General features: G+C 40.8%; 1 protein-coding gene across 1 annotated transcript in view; it reads right to left on the reverse strand.

The window, feature by feature from the left end:
* LOC131940626 (angiotensin-converting enzyme) overlaps positions 1-10671 on the reverse strand; it is a 42814-nt gene extending 32143 nt beyond the window's left edge. Inside the window, exons 1-8 of the mRNA XM_059299334.1 lie at positions 10610-10671; positions 9219-9495; positions 8152-8313; positions 6544-6631; positions 5781-5924; positions 3379-3570; positions 2781-2878; positions 1204-1376 (exon numbers count right to left, since the gene is read on the reverse strand). Coding sequence (XP_059155317.1) covers positions 1204-1376; positions 2781-2878; positions 3379-3570; positions 5781-5924; positions 6544-6631; positions 8152-8313; positions 9219-9488 — 1127 coding nt within the window. The 5' untranslated portion in view covers positions 9489-9495; positions 10610-10671. The remainder of the gene's footprint in view (positions 1-1203; positions 1377-2780; positions 2879-3378; positions 3571-5780; positions 5925-6543; positions 6632-8151; positions 8314-9218; positions 9496-10609) is intronic.
* Between the last annotated feature and the right edge of the window lie 11210 nt (positions 10672-21881).

Consider the following 21881-nt stretch of genomic DNA (forward strand, 5'->3'; position numbering starts at 1 on the left):
AGTGATCTCCCCTAAAATTTCTCGGATATTCTAATATAAAACTACGAGGGATGGCAACTCAGGACATAGACAATATTTGTAATCCATTTTTAATAATTACTTAAACTTTTTATAATAGAATGGAATCTCGTAAAAAAAAGAATTGCACACTAAGTGAACGCCTAATAAAATGTGCATAATAGTGCGCAATATTATTAGTACTTTAAAAATTTACGTGCGTTTTTTGAGAAATCGGAAATAGCGTAAAATAGTACTTCCGGTCAACGGAAATTACTCAAAATTTGACAGAAGGTAGAGAATTAGATCTTTTACTTACATGTGAAATTTCATTTATCTATCTGAAATAGTACTCAAGTTATAGGCTTTTGAAAAATTCAAAGTAGAAAAAGTACCACTTCCGGTTATTGGAAATCGCTCAAAAGTTGATACGGATCTACGATTTTGATAAAATACTTATATATGAAATTTCATCAATCTAGCTGTAACGGTACTCAAGTAATCGTGTTTACACACAGACACACACACACAGACACACATACAGACACACAGACATACGGACAAGATTGCAAAATTATGTTTTTCCGTATCAGTGAGGTGTAAAACGTCGAGATTTGAAAACATCTCGATTTTTTTTCCACGATTACAATACTTTCTCTATACTTCGTATATACGAGAAAGTAAAAATGATTCTTCAGCCATATTACAGGTAAAAGTTGAAAGTCGTCGTCGTCTTTACTTTTCAACAAGTTACTACAAGCGACTACAAGAAATCTGTTTTTGTGACACCAAAAACTCATTTCTAACCATCCATCCCTACAGATACACGATAGTTTCGGGTGAGCAAGTGTGCTCTGCCAATCCCCAATCCTTCCTCTTTCCATGAGATACAAACAAACCATCACTATGACATCATAGCTGCCTTTATTTCTTCACCAAGATCAATCAGGTCAGTGCACTGTCCTACCCCTTCAAATCTTGACGATCCATGAGGCAGCTGAAGTAGAGTTCACCTGTTTCTGTGATCTCTGCATATGACTGGACAGTGGCCAGTACTATGCTCAACGTGAGGCAGGTACCATCACACCTGCATGGACATATACATTATACCGAGTCGGGCCTGGTATCCGAACTCGAGACTATCGGATTAGCAGTCGTGCGCTCTACCGTCCGACCATCCCGTCCCCTACTCTCACAGCAACTGACCTGTAATCGTCTGTCTTAGAAAAGTCCCAGGCCGACCCATGACACACAAACTTGCGGCCGTCTGCTGGCTTGACTAGCTCCGATTTGTTCCAGAAGGTTCCTGTCATGTTTTTTAGACCGATGGAAGAGAAGAAGCTCTCAGCGAGGTGAAAGATTTTATCCACTGTGTAGTTCTGTGGATAAGTCAAAAATATTTTATCCACTGTAGATAAGTCAAGAAAATATTGTATCCCCTATTTATGGATTTCTTACAGTTATTAATAAACCGGGAGTGATCTCCCCTAAACTTTCTCGAATATTCTTATATAAAATAACAGGGGATGGGAACTCGGGCTATAGACATGATTTTTAATCCATTTTAAATACTTAAAGTTTTAAAAATAGAATAAAATCTCGTAGACAAATTAATTGCACAACAATTGAACGCCAAATAAAAAGGCGCATAATAGTGCGCAATATTATTAGTACTTTTAAAATTTAAATTAGTTTTTTGAGAAATCGGAAGTAGCGTAAATTACTATTTCCGGTCAATGTAAATTACTCAAAATTTAACAGAAGGTAGAGAATTAGATCTTTTACTTACATGTAAAATTTCATTTATCTATCTGAAATAGTACTCAAATTATAGGCTTTTGAAAAATTCAAAGTAGGAAAAGTACCACTTCCGGTTATCGGAAATCGCTCAAAAGTTGATACGGATCTACGATTTTGATAAAATACTTATATATGAAATTTCATCAACCTAGCTGTAACGGTACTCAAGTTATCGTGTTTACACACAGGCACACACACACAGACAGACAGACAGACACACAGACATACGGACAAGATTGCAAAATTATGTTTTTCCGTATCAGTGAGGTGTAAAACGTCGAGATTTGTAAAAATCTCGATTTTTTTTTTTGCACGATTACAAGACTTTCTCTATACTTCATATATCCGAGAAAGTAAAAAAACGTGTTTTTAAAAAAACAGAAGATGTATCATAATAAACATTAGTAAGGTCTGTTTGTGAGGGGGGGGGGGGGGCTCTGGTTCTTTGTTTATAACTTTCTACCAAGCACACAATTCCCTGTCACAACAAAGTTAACTGTCACACCAGAATTCCCTGTCACAAAACAGTTACCTGTCACAAAACAGTTACCTGTCACAAAACAGTTACCTGTCACAAAACAGTTACCTGTCACAAAACAGTTACCTGTCACAAAACAGTTACCTGTCACAAAACAGTTACCTGTCACAAAACAGTTACCTGTCACAAAACAGTTACCTGTCACAAAACAGTTACCTGTCACAAAACAGTTACCTGTCACAAAACAGTTACCTGTCACAAAACAGTTACCTGTCACAAAACAGTTACCTGTCACAAAACAGTTACCTGTCACAAAACAGTTACCTGTCACAAAACAGTTACCTGTCACAAAACAGTTACCTGTCACAAAACAGTTACCTGTCACAAAACAGTTACCTGTCACAAAACAGTTACCTGTCACAAAACAGTTACCTGTCACAAAACAGTTAACTGTCACACCACTATTCCCCCGGTACAACCCCCCCCCCCCCCCCAGCCTTCTCACCTGAGCCAGCATCTCCCCTGTGATATCTGGTGACGTCACTTTCTCAAACGGTTTGACCCGCGCCATGATGGGGTCCCAATGGCGGGCCCACATCTCGCCTAGTCAGGGGATAATTGCAAAACATACGATTGTGTACATGGATTGTGTACATGGATTGTGTACCTAAGATATGATTGTGTACATGGATTGTGTACATGGATTGTGTACCTAAGATATGATTGTGTACCTAAGATATGATTGTGTACCTCAGATATGATTGTGTACCTAGGATATGATTGCGTACCTAAGATGTGATTGTGTACCTAGGATATGATCGTGATACAAATTATGATTGTGTACGTAAGATATCATTGTGTACCTAGGATATGATTGTGATACAAGATATGATTGTATGCCTAAGAAATGATTGTGTACCTTGGATAGGATTCTGTACCTAAGATATGATTGTATACCTAATATATGATTGTGTACCTAATATATGATTGAGTACCTAAGATATGATTGTGTACCTGAATTGTGTACCTAAGATATGATTGTGTACCTAAGATATGATTGTGTACCTAAGATATGATTGTGTACCTAAGATATGATTGTGTACCTAAAAGCTGTGCAGGAATATGTCCTGAGGCGGGAAACTTCTCCTCCCCATAAATGACCTTGAGATGTCTGCGCACATGCGCGTGTAGCTGCTCATACAGAGGTCGGACCTGGGCGAACAGATTAGCCACGTCTGCTTCAAAGCTCTCACTCTCATAGCTGGACCTCCACGCCTCCCCCGCGTCGGTGTATCCTGGGTCATGTGACACGTATTTATAGATTAGATGTGGTAGGTTATGTGTTCTTAAAATACTTTAATTAGTGAGGTTCTTAGTAAAATTGGGATAATTCAAATGTGGATATTATATTGTATGGTTGACAACCTGTAGTCTTAAATACCTTAGATGACAACTCACGTTAAATCTTAAACACATCAGATGGCCAGCACACCTGAAATGGCCAACACACCTTAGATGGCCAACACACCTGAGGTGGCCAACACACCTGAGATGGCCAACACACCTGAGATGGCCAACACACCTGAGGTGGCCAACACACCTGAGATGGCCAACACACCTGAGATGGCCAACACACCTGAGATGGCCAACACACCTAAGATGGCCAACACACCTGAGCTGGCCAACACCTGAGATGGCCAACAAATCTGAGATGGCCAACACCTGAGATGGCCAACACCATAGATGGCCAACACCTGAGATGGCCAACACACCTGAGATGGCCAACACACCTGAGATGGCCAACACACCTTAGATGGCCAACACCTGACAAGTGTATGACACCTAAGATGGCCAACACACCTGAGATGGCCAACACACCTTAGATGGCCAACACACCTTAGATGGCCAACACACCTTAGATGGCCAACACAACTGGGATGGCCAACACACCTTAGCTGGCCAACACACCTGAGATGGCCAACACACCTAAGATGGCCAACACACCTGAGCTGGCCAACACCTGAGATGGCCAACAAATCTGAGATGGCCAACACCTGAGATGGCCAACACCATAGATGGCCAACACCTGAGATGGCCAACACACCTGAGATGGCCAACACACCTGAGATGGCCAACACACCTTAGATGGCCAACACCTGACAAGTGTATGACACCTAAGATGGCCAACACACCTGAGATGGCCAACACACCTGAGATGGCCAACACACCTGAGATGGCCAACACACCTTAGATGGCCAACACCTGACAAGTGTATGACACCTAAGATGGCCAACACACCTGAGATGGCCAACACACCTGAGATGGCCAACACACCTGAGATGGCCAACACACCTGAGATGGCCAACACACCTGAGATGGCCAACACACCTGAGATGGCCAACACACCTGAGATGGCCAACACACCTTAGATGGCCAACACCTGACAAGTGTATGACACCTAAGATGGCCAACACACCTGAGATGGCCAACACACCTGAGATGGCCAACACACCTGAGCTGGCCAACACACCTGAGATGGCCGACACACCTGAGATGGCCAACACACCTTAGATGGCCAACACACCTTAGCTGGCCAACACAACTGGGATGGCCAACACACCTTAGCTGGCCAACACACCTGAGATGGCCAACACACCTAAGATGGCCAACACACCTGAGCTGGCCAACACCTGAGATGGCCAACAAATCTGAGATGGCCAACACCTGAGATGGCCAACACCATAGATGGCCAACACCTGAGATGGCCAACACACCTGAGATGGCCAACACACCTGAGATGGCCAACACACCTTAGATGGCCAACACCTGACAAGTGTATGACACCTAAGATGGCCAACACACCTGAGATGGCCAACACACCTTAGATGGCCAACACACCTTAGATGGCCAACACACCTTAGATGGCCAACACAACTGGGATGGCCAACACACCTTAGCTGGCCAACACACCTGAGATGGCCAACACACCTAAGATGGCCAACACACCTGAGCTGGCCAACACCTGAGATGGCCAACAAATCTGAGATGGCCAACACCTGAGATGGCCAACACCATAGATGGCCAACACCTGAGATGGCCAACACACCTGAGATGGCCAACACACCTGAGATGGCCAACACACCTTAGATGGCCAACACCTGACAAGTGTATGACACCTAAGATGGCCAACACACCTGAGATGGCCAACACACCTGAGATGGCCAACACACCTGAGATGGCCAACACACCTTAGATGGCCAACACCTGACAAGTGTATGACACCTAAGATGGCCAACACACCTGAGATGGCCAACACACCTGAGATGGCCAACACACCTGAGATGGCCAACACACCTGAGATGGCCAACACACCTGAGATGGCCAACACACCTGAGATGGCCAACACACCTGAGATGGCCAACACACCTGGGATGGCCAACACCTGAGATGGCCAACACACCTGAGATGGCCAACCAACCTACCCACCAGTCCCTGACAAACTGACCTGCCATCCTATACGCTTCATTGAGCAGCGTGACGTACTCAGTAAAGAGCGGCTTGACCCTGGGGCCGACAGCCTCCCTCCAGCCCAGCCAGACGGCCGTCAGTCTGTCGTAGTCCATCGACTCGGCCATCACCTGGGACATGTCTAAACACAACACGTGAACACGTCAAGAATAAAACGTAAACATTAACACGTGACCATGAGAACAAAACGTAAACATAAACACGTGACCAGAAGAACAAAACGTAAACATAAACACGTGACCATAAGAATAAAACGTAAACATTAACACGTGACCATAAGAAAAAAAACGTAAACATGAACGCGTGGCCATAAGAAGAACAAAACGTAAACATGAACACGTGACCATAAGAAGAACAAAACGTAAACATTAACACGTGACCATAAGAAGAACAAAACGTAAACATTAACACGTGACCATAAGAACAAAACGTAAACATGAACACGTGACCATAAGAACAAAACGTAAACATGAACATGTGACCATAAGAAGAACAAAACGTAAACATGAACACGTGACTATGAGAAAAACCAAGCGTAAACATTAAAACGGTATTATTTTGTGAACCAAACATAAACAAGAACACGTGACCATTTTGGGCACCAAACGTAAACAAGAACACGTGACCATTTTGGGCACCAAACGTGACAGGTACAACACTGGTCACGATTTTTTTCACGGCACTAAATATTCTCAGCTCTACTTCACCTGCGCCAACTCATCTCGATGACCCGGACTCACCAGGATCAAGGTCCATGTAGCCTCTACCGTTGAAGTAAACTTTTGTCGTGGAATGGATGGCCAGCATCTCAGATTCGATTTCCTTCAGCTGTGGGAGAAACATTTGTCTGGTTACATTTCCGGAGGTCATTTTAGCAAAACTTAACCATGATAAAGATACTTTTCCGTGAGGTTATTTTAGAGAAACTAAACCAAGATCAAGATACATTTCCGTTGAAAATTTCAGACAAAAACTAAACCAAGATCAAGATACATTTCCGTTGAAAATTTCAGAAAAAAACTAAACCAAGATCAAGATACATTTCCGTTGAAAATTTAAAAAAAAAACTAAACCAAAAGCTATGTTGCCGTTTGCTTGACCTTCAGTAACCATGGGGAAACAAAGCGAGGTCAATTCTGTCAATTCAAAGATGTTTGCTAAATGTTATTTAAATGCTGCCGTGGCGTGTCTAGGGGGTGTGAAGGGGGTTTGTCGCCCCGGGTCATGTCCACCATTAAGTAAAATGGCAGAAATACGAATGTTTATATTCTGTTCTTCACTTATAATCGGCCTATAACACATTATGTAGAATTTACATTTTGAATTGATTTTTTAAAAACTGTGTAACAAGGTACTGACGTAGTACCTCAGTGTACTAAAGTATATTTTCAAAACTGTTCTCTAAAGATTTTATTTCCTATCGACTACTTAAGATTTGATAAATATCAGTAGGTAAACTTAACGAAGGTATGTTTGATATAGTTCAACACTTCTCGATCTTACCCTTGCCCCACATAATTTTGGTGGGGTGTTCTTGAACCGGGGCTACACCTAACTTTGTTAAGTGGACTTAACAAAGAACTAAACCTACCAATTGTTTAGGTGTTAGCCTACTTAACTTAGGCCAGTAATAAACCTAACACTTGAACTATTAGAAGACATATTGAACAAGCCACGTGCTGTGGAACGATGTAAACTTCGTGACAGAAGAGTGCTCCAACAGCTGGGGACGGCACACTTGAACATTGTGTGGGAAAGATAAAAAAAAAATAAGGTTTGTGGGGGGGGGAGGGGGATAAGACGAAAAGTGGGGGGTATCCGTGGTGAGATAACGGATATTGGTCGTAGAATGGGGGTGGGGGATGAGACGGTGCACTTATTTGAATAGAAGAGTGTGGGGGGTAGGATGGATAATATGAGTTCTGGGGAAGATTGGACTTGGGGGGGGGGGGTAACTTTCTGTTCCATTGAGTTGAGTTAGTTAATGTTATATTTTACCAAGCCGCTAATCTAATGACATCAGATGTGTATCTATGTTATCAAACCGGACGTTAGCCCGAAAGACACTTGTCCGAATGTAGTTTACCCATATGTCGTTTTTAAGAATGGACATTTGCCCAAATACGACAAATAACAAGTTCCATCGCAGCTATAAAGAACTGGGGTTCGATACTAGAATATTCGGTTCAGGGGCAGTTTCTTCCAGACTTTTTTCTCCAGGGGGAGGTGCACATGAAATTTTCAGGGGGGGGGGGACGACTAAAATTTTCAGGGCCGAAGAGCTCTGGGCTTAATCTAGGACAACGATTCCTGAAGTCTACGACACAACCGACTTGGTCGGCACCTACCCTGTTGTACTTGGTCATGTCGGTCAGTGCCGCCTCCCCCAGCTGACCAATGGCCGAGATCTGACGGGCCAGGCTGCTGTTGCTGATCTGGCTGAGGTTGAAGGTGATGGCGTTGTCGTGCATGTGTTGGTAAAATATCGCGTTTTCCAGGCTGACGTTTCTCTGTTCGGGCAAGGTGAATGAATGTGTACATTAGGCAAGGTGAATGAATGTGTACATCAGGCAAGGTGAAGGAATGTGTACATTAGGCAAAGTAAATTATGTGTACATTAGGCAAGATGAAGGAATGTGTACATTAGGCAAGGTGAAGGAAAGTGTACATCAGGCAAGGTGAATGAATATGTACATCAGGCAAGGTGAAGGAATGTGTACATTAGGCAAGGTGAAGGAATGTGTACATTATGAAAGGTGAAGGAATGTGTACATTAGGCAAGGTGAAGGAATGTGTACATTAGGCAAGGTGAAGGAATGTGTACATCAGGAAAGGTGAAGGAATGTGAGTACAAATTGTGAGTACAGAATATACATGTTCATAAACCGACCTAATTCGTGTACCTTAAAATTCTAACCCTAATTCGACTGGAAAAAAACGTGTTTCAAACAATCATATTCTGTCCAGTTCAGCACCTGAAAATTCCTGAACACAGTTTAATAACAATCATCATCATGATTTCCCTTTTGTGCCCAAGGTACATGGGGCAAATGAAGTAGAGCTAATCGGCTTCACTGAGTTCCATATATGATGGGATAGAGGGGTCAGCACTAAGCCCATCCCGCCTTTGTTTCCCTAACGTTGCTGATTCGAACTCGAGACTCTCGGATAAGTAGTCTAGCTCTCAACCGCTGAGCCACGCTATCCCAGTTAATACTAATAATTCACTTAATAATCTACCGACTCGACCACGCCAACCCCCGTACCCACTTATAATCTCATTTATCTAAAGTATCTTTTTTATAACAACTATATTCAAAATATTAATTGAGTTGTCTCCTTTAATAAAGGGATATTACCAATAAATTCAAGCTATTATTATTAAATTTACAGTAACTCTTGGATTAGCCGTTACCTCAAACTGGCTGTTGTAGTCTGTGATGTTGGTCTCCATGTTCCAACTGGCTTGTGATGCCAGATTTAGACGCCTCAGGGCCTCGTCCTCGTAGCTCTTCAGGAACTCTTTCACCAGCTCGTCCACTGTTTTTTCAGCGGCGTTGACTGTGTCCGTGGTAGTGGGGGTAACGGTGGTGGTGGTGGTGGTTTTCTTGGTGTGGCCAACAACGTGGGTCATCGCTAGGGTCAGGATGACCCACGCTAGAAGTAGGACGCTGGACTTCCTCATGATTCAGCTGTATGTCAGTTAATGAGGTTAAATTCATCAATTCTCATTGTTGTTATGTACTGAGGTGGGAAGGGCAGGGCTTCAACTTCTCATTCTTGTTATGTATTTAGAGAGGGAGGGGGGTGTCGGGCTTCAACTGTACGTCAGTTAATTAGATTAAATTCATCAATTCTCATTGTTGTTATGTAATGAGGTAGGGGGTCGGGCTTCAACTGTACGTCAGTTAATTAGATTAAATTCATCAATTCTCATTGTTGTTATGTAATGAGGTGGGGGAGAAGGGGGGACAAATAGTTGCAGCTAGAGGATTTGGAGGGGCGCTAAATGGGATAATAGCACCAATTATGTGATAGCTTGAAGACGTACGGAGATTGTGATAAAAAATTGTGATTGTGATTGTTGTAAGTGTCAAAGATTAATAAGCGTTAGTGGATAGGGCGCCACATGGTGGAGTGGATAGGGCGCCACATGGTGGAGTGGATAGGGCGCCACATGGCGGATCGAACCATTTTACATTGCCTTCTGTTAAACGCAACCCTTATGGAGTCATCAATATTTAAAACAGTTCTGTAGCAGATATTTTATAACCAATACATAATTATCTTGGCATGAGTTATAAGTTGAATCCCAATTAAAAATTACGTAATTAGTCAAACTGGGCTTTCAAATTTTATAAGAATATCGAAACTAAAACTCTGATTGCTTAGAAATAAAAACAGGCTTATAAAGTATAAAAATATCCTTTAGAACAGACATTACTATGAACTAAAGATAACTCTTTTTTTTTTATCTCCCTATGAAAGATTTCTGCGTCCGCACAAGTTCCAGCCTCCTTTATTTTTCCCATTTTTAATCAGGTTCAGGTAAGCGCTGAATACAGTTGGAATACTCCAGCAAACTCAAAGATGTGAACTAACTCAAGACGTTCGATTTAGTGAGTCGAGCGCTCGGCCACATCCCTCCAACAGATGTTGCGTAGTCAGAAAAATTTCTCGGCAAGTATGTATCCCTTAAACATTGCGTAATTAACGATGTTCGTGTGTCTTTCAAACACAATTTGCAACAAATAGCTGAACAAAATGTAACGTTCTACATCTATTTCAAGCCTTAGAGAAACGTACCTGACTCCACTAGAAGTTCCATGAGGGGCGAATGACTGACTTGATAGATTTGTGTAACTGGGGGCCGGATAAGATTGCTGCATCTGAAGAAAAAAAGGACCACAGCACACCATTGTGAGATGTAGTTCAAGTGGGTGCAGGGGTGTGGACATGTTGAATTGTTGGGTGGGAGGGGCCAATACAATGTGAGAATCATATAAGTCTAATCACTCCCCACCCGCCCGTGGCGACCGATATATATATATATATATATATATATATATATATATATATATATATATATATATATATATATATATATATATATATATATATATATATATATATATATATATATATATATATATATATATATATATATATATATATATATATATGTGTGTGTGTGTGTGTGTGGGTGGGTGGGTGGGTGGGTGGGTGTCTATATTTATATATATATATATATGTGTGTGTCTATATATATATATATATATATATATGTCATATTTCTTTTTTTTAATACTCATAGATCCAATACAAATATTTGGTTCATTTTATTTCCTTGTTTAACTATTGGGTAATGTCCTATTGTTTAACATTTGGGTAATGTCCTATTGTTTAACTGTTGGGTAATGTCCTAATTTTTAACTATTGAGTAATGTCCTATTGTTTAACTATTGGGTAATGTCCCAGATCCTATTGTTTGTGTTTTGTGTTACGATAATGTTTAATCCCTTTCAACAACTAATTAACTATCATATAATTAGACACATTACGGGGTTAAAAAATATGACATCTTGCTTGTTTGTTACCCGCGTATTATGTGCGCCCACAACATGGGGATAAACTTCGCTTTAATACATTACAGTGACGTGGTACTTATACAGCCATCGTTTTTTTTCACTGGTTTCAGTCTAGTTTGTAGATTACAATAAGATAAAGTGCCATGTTTTCTAGAATGTAATAAAACGCATGTACAGAGGTGTGTCCAAGGGTTGAGGGAGGGGGGGGGCATGCACAACCTGAAGATATTTTTAGAGCAGTTGCGCATTTGTTTTGGAAAATAAAAATGAACTCAAGCTAGCAAGAAGAGCGGTGTGTAATCAAATTCACTAAAGCTAGCAAGTACAGCGGTATGTAATCAAATGCACTAAAGCTAGCAAGTACAGCGGTGTGTAATCAAATGCACTAAAGCTAGCAAGTACAGCGGTGTGTAATCAAATGTACTAAAGCTAGCAAGTACAGCGGTGTGTAATCAAATGCACTAAAGCTAGCAAGAAGAGCGATATGTAATCAAATGCACTAAAGCTAGCAAGAAGAGCGATATGTAATCAAATGCACTAAAGCTAGCAAGTAGAGCGATATGTAATCAAATGCACTAAAGCTAGCAAGTAGAGCGATATGTAATCAAATGCACTAAAGCTAGCAAGTACAGCGGTGTGTAATCAAATGCACTAAAGCTAGCAAGTAGAGAGATATGTAATCAAATGCACTAAAGCTAGCAAGTAGAGAGATATGTAATCAAATGCACTAAAGCTAGCAAGTAGAGCGGTATGTAATCAAATGCACTAAAGCTAGCAAGTACAGCGGTGTGTAATCAAATGCACTAAAGCTAGCAAGTAGAGAGATATGTAATCAAATGCACTAAAGCTAGCAAGTAGAGAGATATGTAATCAAATGCACTAAAGCTAGCAAGTAGAGAGATATGTAATCAAATGCACTAAAGCTAGCAAGTAGAGCGATATGTAATGAAATGCACTAAAGCTAGCAAGTAGAGCGGTATGTAATCAAATGCACTAAAGCTAGCAAGTACAGCGGTGTGTAATCAAATGCACTAAAGCTAGCAAGTAGAGAGATATGTAATCAAATGCACTAAAGCTAGCAAGTAGAGCGATATGTAATCAAATGCACTAAAGCTAGCAAGTACAGCGGTATGAATTCAAATGCACTAAAGCTAGCAAGGAGAGCGATATGTAATCAAATGCACTAAAGCTAGCAAGTAGAGCGATATGTAATCAAATGCACTAAAGCTAGCAAGTAGAGCGATATGTAATCAAATGCACTAAAGCTAGCAAGTAGAGCGATATGTAATCAAATGCACTAAAGCTAGCAAGTAGAGCGATATGTAATCAAATAAATGTAAATGTAATGGATGAAACTGTACTCCTCTATTGGCTGATAAAGGCGCGAATCTTGTGTCTGCGTATGTACTCAACTGTTAGTTGAGTGGTTAGGGCCCCTCGTCATGGACTCTGCGACGATTACAAGCAATTTTTATTACACCATGATAGTAGGCTATATATAATTCAACTAATTTTTTTGTTTCTGCGACTGTCGATGTCCCGGGTAAAAATTAACACTTTGTAGTACGATATGAATGAGAATTTTACATAAAGGATATTGATAAAGGTAAATCAGCACAAAAATCTTGATATATATGTATATGTATATGTATATATATATATATATATATATATATATATATATATGTGACTAGGGTAGGCCTAGCCACTAGTTACAAATCTGATAACGAACGATAAGCCGAGACGCAGTATTACAGTCTGATGCAACATAGCAGGTGGCTTATTGGATCGGACTGATAACAATCTCAAAGCCAACGCGTGCTATTTTGGGAAACGGTACGAGGGGATTCAGACAGCCTGTCAACTTTGATTGATAGGATGCAGATGTTATTTCACGGACTGTACGTTAGAACTGCGCAACTAGTGGTCGGAGACATCGAGTACAAGTATCGATTACGGAGGAATACAAGTACGAAGACGAGTACGGATACAAGGGATAAATAGGAGGGGACGGCTGAACTCGTTCTCTTCCCTCTTCATCGCTCGCTTTAGATCAGTCAGTCTGTGTGACATATCAAGTTGGTTATATTGTGTTAAGAAGGACAATAGACATGTGGATTCAGTTATATGAAGCCTAGTGAGGACTGTTAGGGGTCAGTTGATTCAGACTATTATTGTGAAACATTCCTGTTGATTCATTGTGTTATATTGAAGCATTTCTTGATTCATGTAATAAAAGGATCAATAGCGAACCTGCATCTTCGAGTCTTTCTACTGTAGTCGATGTTGTGTAGCATGAGTGGTTCAACTCGTTACAATTGGCGTTGTCGGGCAGGATAGACTCGGGGAAGGTCACATTTGGCGCTGCGAGCAGGGTGAATTCAACTAGACTTGCCGGTTGAGGCACCCATAGTCAACCTTGTGCATAACTGTGTTTTGTGTGTATGTGAATTCGGACATTCAGGAACTGTGAAAATTGAGGAAAATTTTTTCATACACACACGGTAAGAAAGAACTCTTTTGTTTTACTTACGGGATAAAATGTCTACTCTGGACGAGAAGCTGACCCATATAGTGGTCCTACCCAGAGAGTCCCACATTAACAAATTTTACGGGGACGGGGATCCAACTTTAACCAACAGGTTCAGTGAAGAGGTCAAAGCGGCCTGGGCCTCAAGATATATGTCACCAGAGGAAAGATTAAGACTGCTGATGGGAAGTATAGGAGAGACGGTCAGGGCAGAGGTAAAATGCCACGATAAAACCACCCAATCAGATCCAGATAAGGTGCTGGATCTGATTATGGAGACCTTTGGGGAGAGACGGTCGGGATCGCAACTGCTGGCAGGGTTCGTAGGCTTAAGGCAGAGAATGGCGGAGAGTGTGATGGAGTACTCACACCGGATGAACAGGGCCTTTGATTCGGTAAAGGTCAAAACACCTGACATTGATGTGCGCCTACTGAGGGACCATTTCATTGAGGGGCTGGCAACCCCGATCCTAAGAAGAGAGTTGAAAGAGGAGGTCCACAAAGACCCGCAGTTGACCTTCCTTCAGGTCAGGAACTCAGCGATCCGCAGGTCCGAGGATGAGGACCAATCGAACTGTTCGGTGGACAAAGTCTCGGTGCCTGAACAGAGACAATCCCCACCCACAGGGGCCGACACGATGGAGACCATGATGGCTCAACTGTTGGCCCACCTGGTTAAGGTTGACCAACGATTGGAGAGGTTAGAGAGCAGGTCAACAGCTGAGAATCAGGGCAAAAACGGGACAAAACAGAGACGGGTTGGACGGCCGCGTCCTGCCAAGCCATCACTCCAATGGACGGCCGACGGTCGACCAATTTGCTTGTCCTGTTCACAACCCGGACATATGGCACGGTACTGTCCGGTGAAACGATCGCCCTCTGTACGGCAGGTCAAGGCTACAGAGCGGCGAGGTAATGACTTAGTAAACAAAATGACAAAGAAACACAGTAAGGAGAAAAAGAAAGGCAAAACACAACTAATGGAAAAAATGAACTGTGAAATGAACTGGGATGTTGAAAAGTTTCAAGTGAACAATTCGTTGGTAGAGAAAAATGATGATAAGAAGAAAATTGGTAGACTTAATAAAGGAATTCAAAGTCTAACCAGGAAACTGGATAGGGAAAGGTCATGCAAATTAAAAGCACAGGAGAAATGTTCATCTTTAGAGTGTCTGTTATCGGAAGAAGTAAATAAAAATAGTAGACAACAGAACAGTGTTGGCAAACTAGAAGAAATGAAAGAGTCTCAAACAAGACTTGAAGAGAAATTATCCGATATTGAAAAAGAACTTCAAAGTACAGCAAGGCTGGGATCCATCGAACAGCGATGGGCAGCAGAATTGGCACTCGTTGACCTAGAGAGAAAACATCGCCCGGGGCGGTCCAATGTCAATGCGGACGCCTTATCAAGGAATCCTTACGAGAGACCGGGCGATGAGGAAGAAACGCTGACAGGAATATGTGAGGTCAGAGCGTCAACAGATATCCCTCATGGGGTACAAGTGATGCAAAACGGGCAGACCGGGGTGGAGCACATATCCACAGAGCCCGGAGATATGGACAGTAGTGATTTTAATTGCCTTAATCACAAAAAGATAAGAGATGCCCAGAGAACGGATAGTGGCTTACAGCCGCTGTTGAAACACGTCCAGGAACAAAAATTCCCAGGAAGAAGGGAAAGAGAACAATTTGGTCGAGAAACAAAGAAAATACTGAGTCAGTGGGACCGTCTCAGTATAGAGGATGGTGTTCTCATGCGGAGAATTCATGACCAAATTGATGGGACAATACACCAGGTGGTGGTGCCTGGACAGTTACGAGAAGAAGTGCTAAGGTTGGCACATGACAGGGCAGGACACCAGGGTCAGGACAGGACGCACAAGATATTACGACGGAGGTGTTACTGGCCCAATATGGAAATGGAGGTCAAACGCCATTGTGAGGCTTGTGTGAGGTGTCAGCATGCGAAAATGCCAGTTGTCAAATTGAGACAGCCATCAGGACACCTACTAGCGACAAAACCACTAGAGATTGTGGCTATGGACTTTACGTCGTTGGAGCAATCATCGGATGGGACGGAACATGTGTTGGTAATGACTGATGTATTCACCAAATGGACGGTGGCGGTGCCCACGCGAGATCAGACTGCCAAAACAGTGGCGAAGGTCTTAATAGAACATTGGTTCATCAAATATGGCATACCAAGACAATTACACTCTGACCAAGGAAGGGCTTTCGAGTCAGAAGTAATTAACCAACTGTGCAGCCACTACGGGATCAACAAATCTAGAACAACCACATTTAATCCGAAAGGAAACGGACAGTGTGAACGGTTCAACCGCAGCATGCATGATTTGCTGCGTACGCTAGAACCTGAACAGAAAAAACGTTGGCCTGATTTTCTCCCAGAGTTGGTATATCTATACAACTGCACACCCCATGCCACAACCGGCTTTGCGCCATACATGTTGCTGTTCGGACGGGAGGGTCGACTCCCTCTTGATTTGTTCCTAGGAAAAAGGGAGAGTATGACTGGCTCATACACTGTACTGGAATATGTGAATGAACATATGAGACGAATTAGAGAAATGTACAGGGTAGTACAGGAAAGACTAGAACATGAAGCACGGCGAAGGGAACCGCCGGTACAGACAAAGGACCCGCCACTCAAACTGAATGACAGGGTATTACTGCGTAGCCACCCGTTAGGCAGAAACAAAATCCACGATCTCTGGGGACAGGAGATATGGCAAGTCGTGGAGATGCCTAAAGGAGCAGGTGGCCCCTTTAAGATAAGACCCATCGATCACGCCAAACCGGATCGGTGGGCGAATATTGCTCAATTAAAGAAATATTGGAATAGGCAAGAAGAGCAGTTACACACAAGGAAATCCAAGACAATTAGGGAACCGGAAACTATAACGGAAATTCACATACCCATCCCGGAACCATATCACCATCAACAGAACAACCGCGATACACAAGTGGAGGATAACGGCAACAAAGAGGATCCCGTTCCTTCCAGAAGCAGAGAGACAGTAGACCATCAGATAAGTGGTCCGCGGAGAAGTTTGAGGAACAGAAGGAAGACGAAATTTTTTGTCAGCAACCATCAAGTCTTTCATGGTCGCGCTGGTATGAGAACAGACGGTTCAAAAAGCTATAAAAGTGAACTGGTGAAGGCACCAAACGAAAAGGGTGGATGTGAATTCTAGAACTGTTTTGTGTCTCAGGAAGATGATGTAGACACAGTTGATATGTGAAATAGGTATAACTGTCAATCGTATACGAATGGGACGTCGTGGACAGTGAGTGGAATAATAAAAATTTTTTTTTTACGATTGTGCGATTGACTTTGGAGGAGTGCACCTGCCAGGCGTTGTTTGTGGTTGAAAACACACAAAAAAAGGCAGGGGTGGATGTGACTAGGGTAGGCCTAGCCACTAGTTACAAATCTGATAACGAACGATAAGCCGAGACGCAGTATTACAGTCTGATGCAACATAGCAGGTGGCTTATTGGATCGGACTGATAACAATCTCAAAGCCAACGCGTGCTATTTTGGGAAACGGTACGAGGGGATTCAGACAGCCTGTCAACTTTGATTGATAGGATGCAGATGTTATTTCACGGACTGTACGTTAGAACTGCGCAACTAGTGGTCGGAGACATCGAGTACAAGTATCGATTACGGAGGAATACAAGTACGAAGACGAGTACGGATACAAGGGATAAATAGGAGGGGACGGCTGAACTCGTTCTCTTCCCTCTTCATCGCTCGCTTTAGATCAGTCAGTCTGTGTGACATATCAAGTTGGTTATATTGTGTTAAGAAGGACAATAGACATGTGGATTCAGTTATATGAAGCCTAGTGAGGACTGTTAGGGGTCAGTTGATTCAGACTATTATTGTGAAACATTCCTGTTGATTCATTGTGTTATATTGAAGCATTTCTTGATTCATGTAATAAAAGGATCAATAGCGAACCTGCATCTTCGAGTCTTTCTACTGTAGTCGATGTTGTGTAGCATGAGTGGTTCAACTCGTTACAATTGGCGTTGTCGGGCAGGATAGACTCGGGGAAGGTCACATTTATATGTATATATATATATATATATATATATATATATATATAATTTATTTAAACATGCATATATTTATTTATTTATTTATAATTTATTTAAATATATACATATATTTATGTCATCAGAAATAAAGGTCATAAGCTTGAGGTGGCCTTAAGACTTATCTTAATTACGTAATGACACATACGCCTACATAATACTTTTAAAACTTGTATTTCCTGACTCAAAAACAAGTTTAATGTAGTTAAACCCTGCAACATTTTGTGGGGTGTTTTTTTTTTGGGGGGGGGGGGGAGGGGGGCAACTTTTTAAAAATAAGCGTTCCTTATATATTTGTTTTAAAACAATTTCTCCACATAAATCAACACATTCTAGATACTGTCACCAAAAGCGGTCTTATATTATACTTGTATTATCCTATATTATACTTGTATTATCCTATATTATACTTGTATATCCTGCATCTAATATATTTCAATAAGCACAAAACTTGACTTATATGGACATTGTTCTATTATTTGTCTAGGTATTTTCCCGACGCAAAACTTTATAGGGAACTGTTGTTCTGTCGTCTGAGGTCTTTGGGACTTTATCATTTCATTGTGATTTGGTCAATCCGATTGACGGGGAAATGCATGCTCGGATATAGATATAGACTCCTACACAAAAAATTCGATCAAATGTTAAAAAAAAAAAAAAAAAAACAAACTAAAAACACATGGTGGCACTAGCCGGGATGGCGTCACCACACCTAGTGACGTCACTGCCCGAATTACTACCTAGCTTTCTCCCCTGTTGTTATGGAATCTATTAATATTTCTTTTTAAACATTAGTTTTACATCTAAAAAGGCTGATATTGAGATGATATATTGTATTGTCGGATGATACTAAAATGCACCTTTTTAAATTTTCATTTAAAAAAACGACCCCCATTGTGGGAAAATTGAGATAGTAAATTTAAACATAACCCTAAGCCAGACAGTGACTTAAATTAGTTTGTATAATGGTGCTTTGGGCTTTAAATAAAAACAACTGAGCATCCATACTCCGAGTAGTAAAATGATAATGTTGCCAACTGTATAGCTCTAAAACTGCAAGTTTGTAGTACTTGTTTTTAAATGAATTTAGTTAATTTTATTTATTTTTTAATTCCAATTTCGTAACAATATTCATGCTTTGATGACTATCCCGCGATGATCTAAAATAGATTTCGGCCATTCGTTAAAAAATTACTTGATTGCATTAGCCAAGGTTTGCCTAATTTTTGTCTATTTTCAGCTCGATGATTTGTATCAACATAAAGTACGCAATTAAGGAGAGAGAATGTTGTCGATTTAGTAAATAAAATCTGCTTCTAACACGAAGTAACAGTGGATAACCAGCACACATGATGTACATTTTCTGATTTTCTATGTCATACCATGTTTAATTTGGTAGGCCTACAGAAATGAAGAAACTCTTGTCTAATAATGTTTGCTTCAGCTCAGTTGTCTTCAAACTTTTCAGCCCGAGGGCCGCATTAACTATCAAATAGCCGTTCGGGGGCCGAGAAAACACTATATAGAGGTCCAAATAAAAACATGGATGTTTTTAATTATGTATTTATTACGAGCCGACCCGCGGCGTATCATATGCCGCTATTTAATTGTTTTATTTTCTACTTTTCAGTAATTGAATGTTGTATGTTGTTTCGAAAATTTAAAGTACCTTGATGCAAAAGTTTTGGCATTTGGAAAATCGTCGGGCAAAATCTTGTTTTGACTTTTCTGGGCAAAGTTCCTCAGCCACCTCCAACAAACAATTCCTTGACCACTTCACCACCAGTAAACAATACGTTTTTGGAATGTTGAGATCGGCTGGAAGACTTACCGCACTACTGTCCGCCTCTATTTTAATTCGGTAAGGGCATAACGTCCACGTAAGCGGCGACTGATCTTGGCAGGATACATATACATTTACTCTAGACAAAAAGATCATGGGTCGTATGGGTAAACGGAAAAAAAGTCACAGGAAAAAAAAACACAGAAAAAAAGTCACAGTTTTTGCTAGGAAAAAAAGTCACAGAAAAAAAGTCACAGTGAAAAATTTTTATCGGAAAAAAAGTCACAGAAATAAAGTCACAGAAAAAAAGTCACAAAAATCTTTTTAGAAATATTTTTATTAATTTGTTAAGAATTGTAAAACTTTGTGTGTTTATTGTTGTGGGTTGTATTTTTTGATAGCATAAATTATTTATAGACGTTAAAAGCATTATGCTTATAACAATTGTAAGTAAAAATACTCTAAGATAATTAACACAACAATCTCAACTTTTGTTACATATTTAGTTAAATACGCGGTAGAAATGTTAATTATAAAAGAAATTTAGGCACATTTGCCGTAGGCTATTCTCTGGTCGGCCTCTCCTCAGTAGTCATTGTCCGAACATATTTTGTGTTGTTGATGTTATGCGTCAATGACAGCCTTTGGACCTTGTCGGCTTTCTGTTTTGATCCTAAGTTTTGTCATGTAATGAGCGTGATAAATGTGGGCAGTAAAGGTGGTTGAACTAAATATAGCTATTGTTGCCATGAGTTGAGGGCAGCAAGTCAGATGAACTTACCATTTCACGGTAATTTAATATTGGTATTAAAAAAAACACGATGAAAAACGTGGACTTTGGGGCATTCTATTAAATGCTACTAATCTTAAGTTTAAAATAATTACAATCTACATACTTCATAATAAATATTTTCAGATGAATTATAAAAATTCCTATGCGTATACAGCCTACACACATTACATTTAATTAATCCTAAGTTAATTTGCACTTTCTCAATATTTAATACATAAAAGTATTAACAAATATCATGCAAATATATATTTGTGACTTTTTTTCTGTGTTTTTTTTTCCTGTGTTTTTTTTTCCTGTGACTTTTTTTCCTACAATCGTCGTATGAGGGGCCTCGCGGGCTGCAGTTTGGAGACCCCAGTTTTAGGTGGACCATATAGTTATAGGTTAAAAAAACTATTGACACAAGTTAAGTATTACGTGGCAACCAGATATACATCACGTTGACTCTTTTTTTTCCAGTCCGCCTTTCTTTTTACTAATTTTAGTTTTAGATTCGATTCTGTAGAACAAACTACAGTGTAGCGGTTGTCTGATTATGGAGCTTTCTCTCCTGGATGGGTTGCTATCCCCAGCCAGATCTGCCCGGGGTTCGAAACAAATAGTAATAAAATATACTTGTGGAGCATAGAAACAAAACCACACCTCTCCATCGTACTCAGTTTCGACAGATACCTCAAAGTTGCGTTCACTTTTTTTAGTTGATTTTGCTTGTTTTGGTCTACCTACTTCACTCTTTCTGATGAAGTTTTAGATGCCTTCCACTTCCTGTTGATGTTGCTAGTTCGTAAACGCTAGGCGTGTCCAATCAATCCCCATTTGAGATTTTTTTTTAACAGACTAACTCATGTTCCATGATGTATTCAGAGGCACACAACCCCCCACAATGTATTTTTTGTTTGTAATTCAGATCTGCAGCTAAAATGAGCTTTAATTTTTTTTTTTCAACCCAATTTGGCACCCTTAGAGTCGGCGCCGGGGACATATGTACCCACCTGACCCTGAATGTATTCAATGTCTGTAACTATTATTTACTTTCACTAGATATGTAAAACGATCAACCTCTAAAATTATTTAATTCTATTGAATCCTGGTTAAAGTCTGTACAGTATCCCTTATTCCACCTAGCCATGATGGGTACCTAAGTTAGAGAAAGTAAAAGCGCTCCACTCTTATGCCGAGGTAACAGAAATTACATAGGCAAATTCTACTTGTTTAGCTTGCTTTGCTCGGACAGAGGATATGCAAAATATACATCATCC

Source organism: Physella acuta, unplaced genomic scaffold, assembly GCF_028476545.2.
Source record: "Physella acuta isolate Inbredline_101_S28 unplaced genomic scaffold, ASM2847654v3 ptg000324l, whole genome shotgun sequence".
NCBI lineage: Eukaryota > Metazoa > Mollusca > Gastropoda > Physidae > Physella > Physella acuta.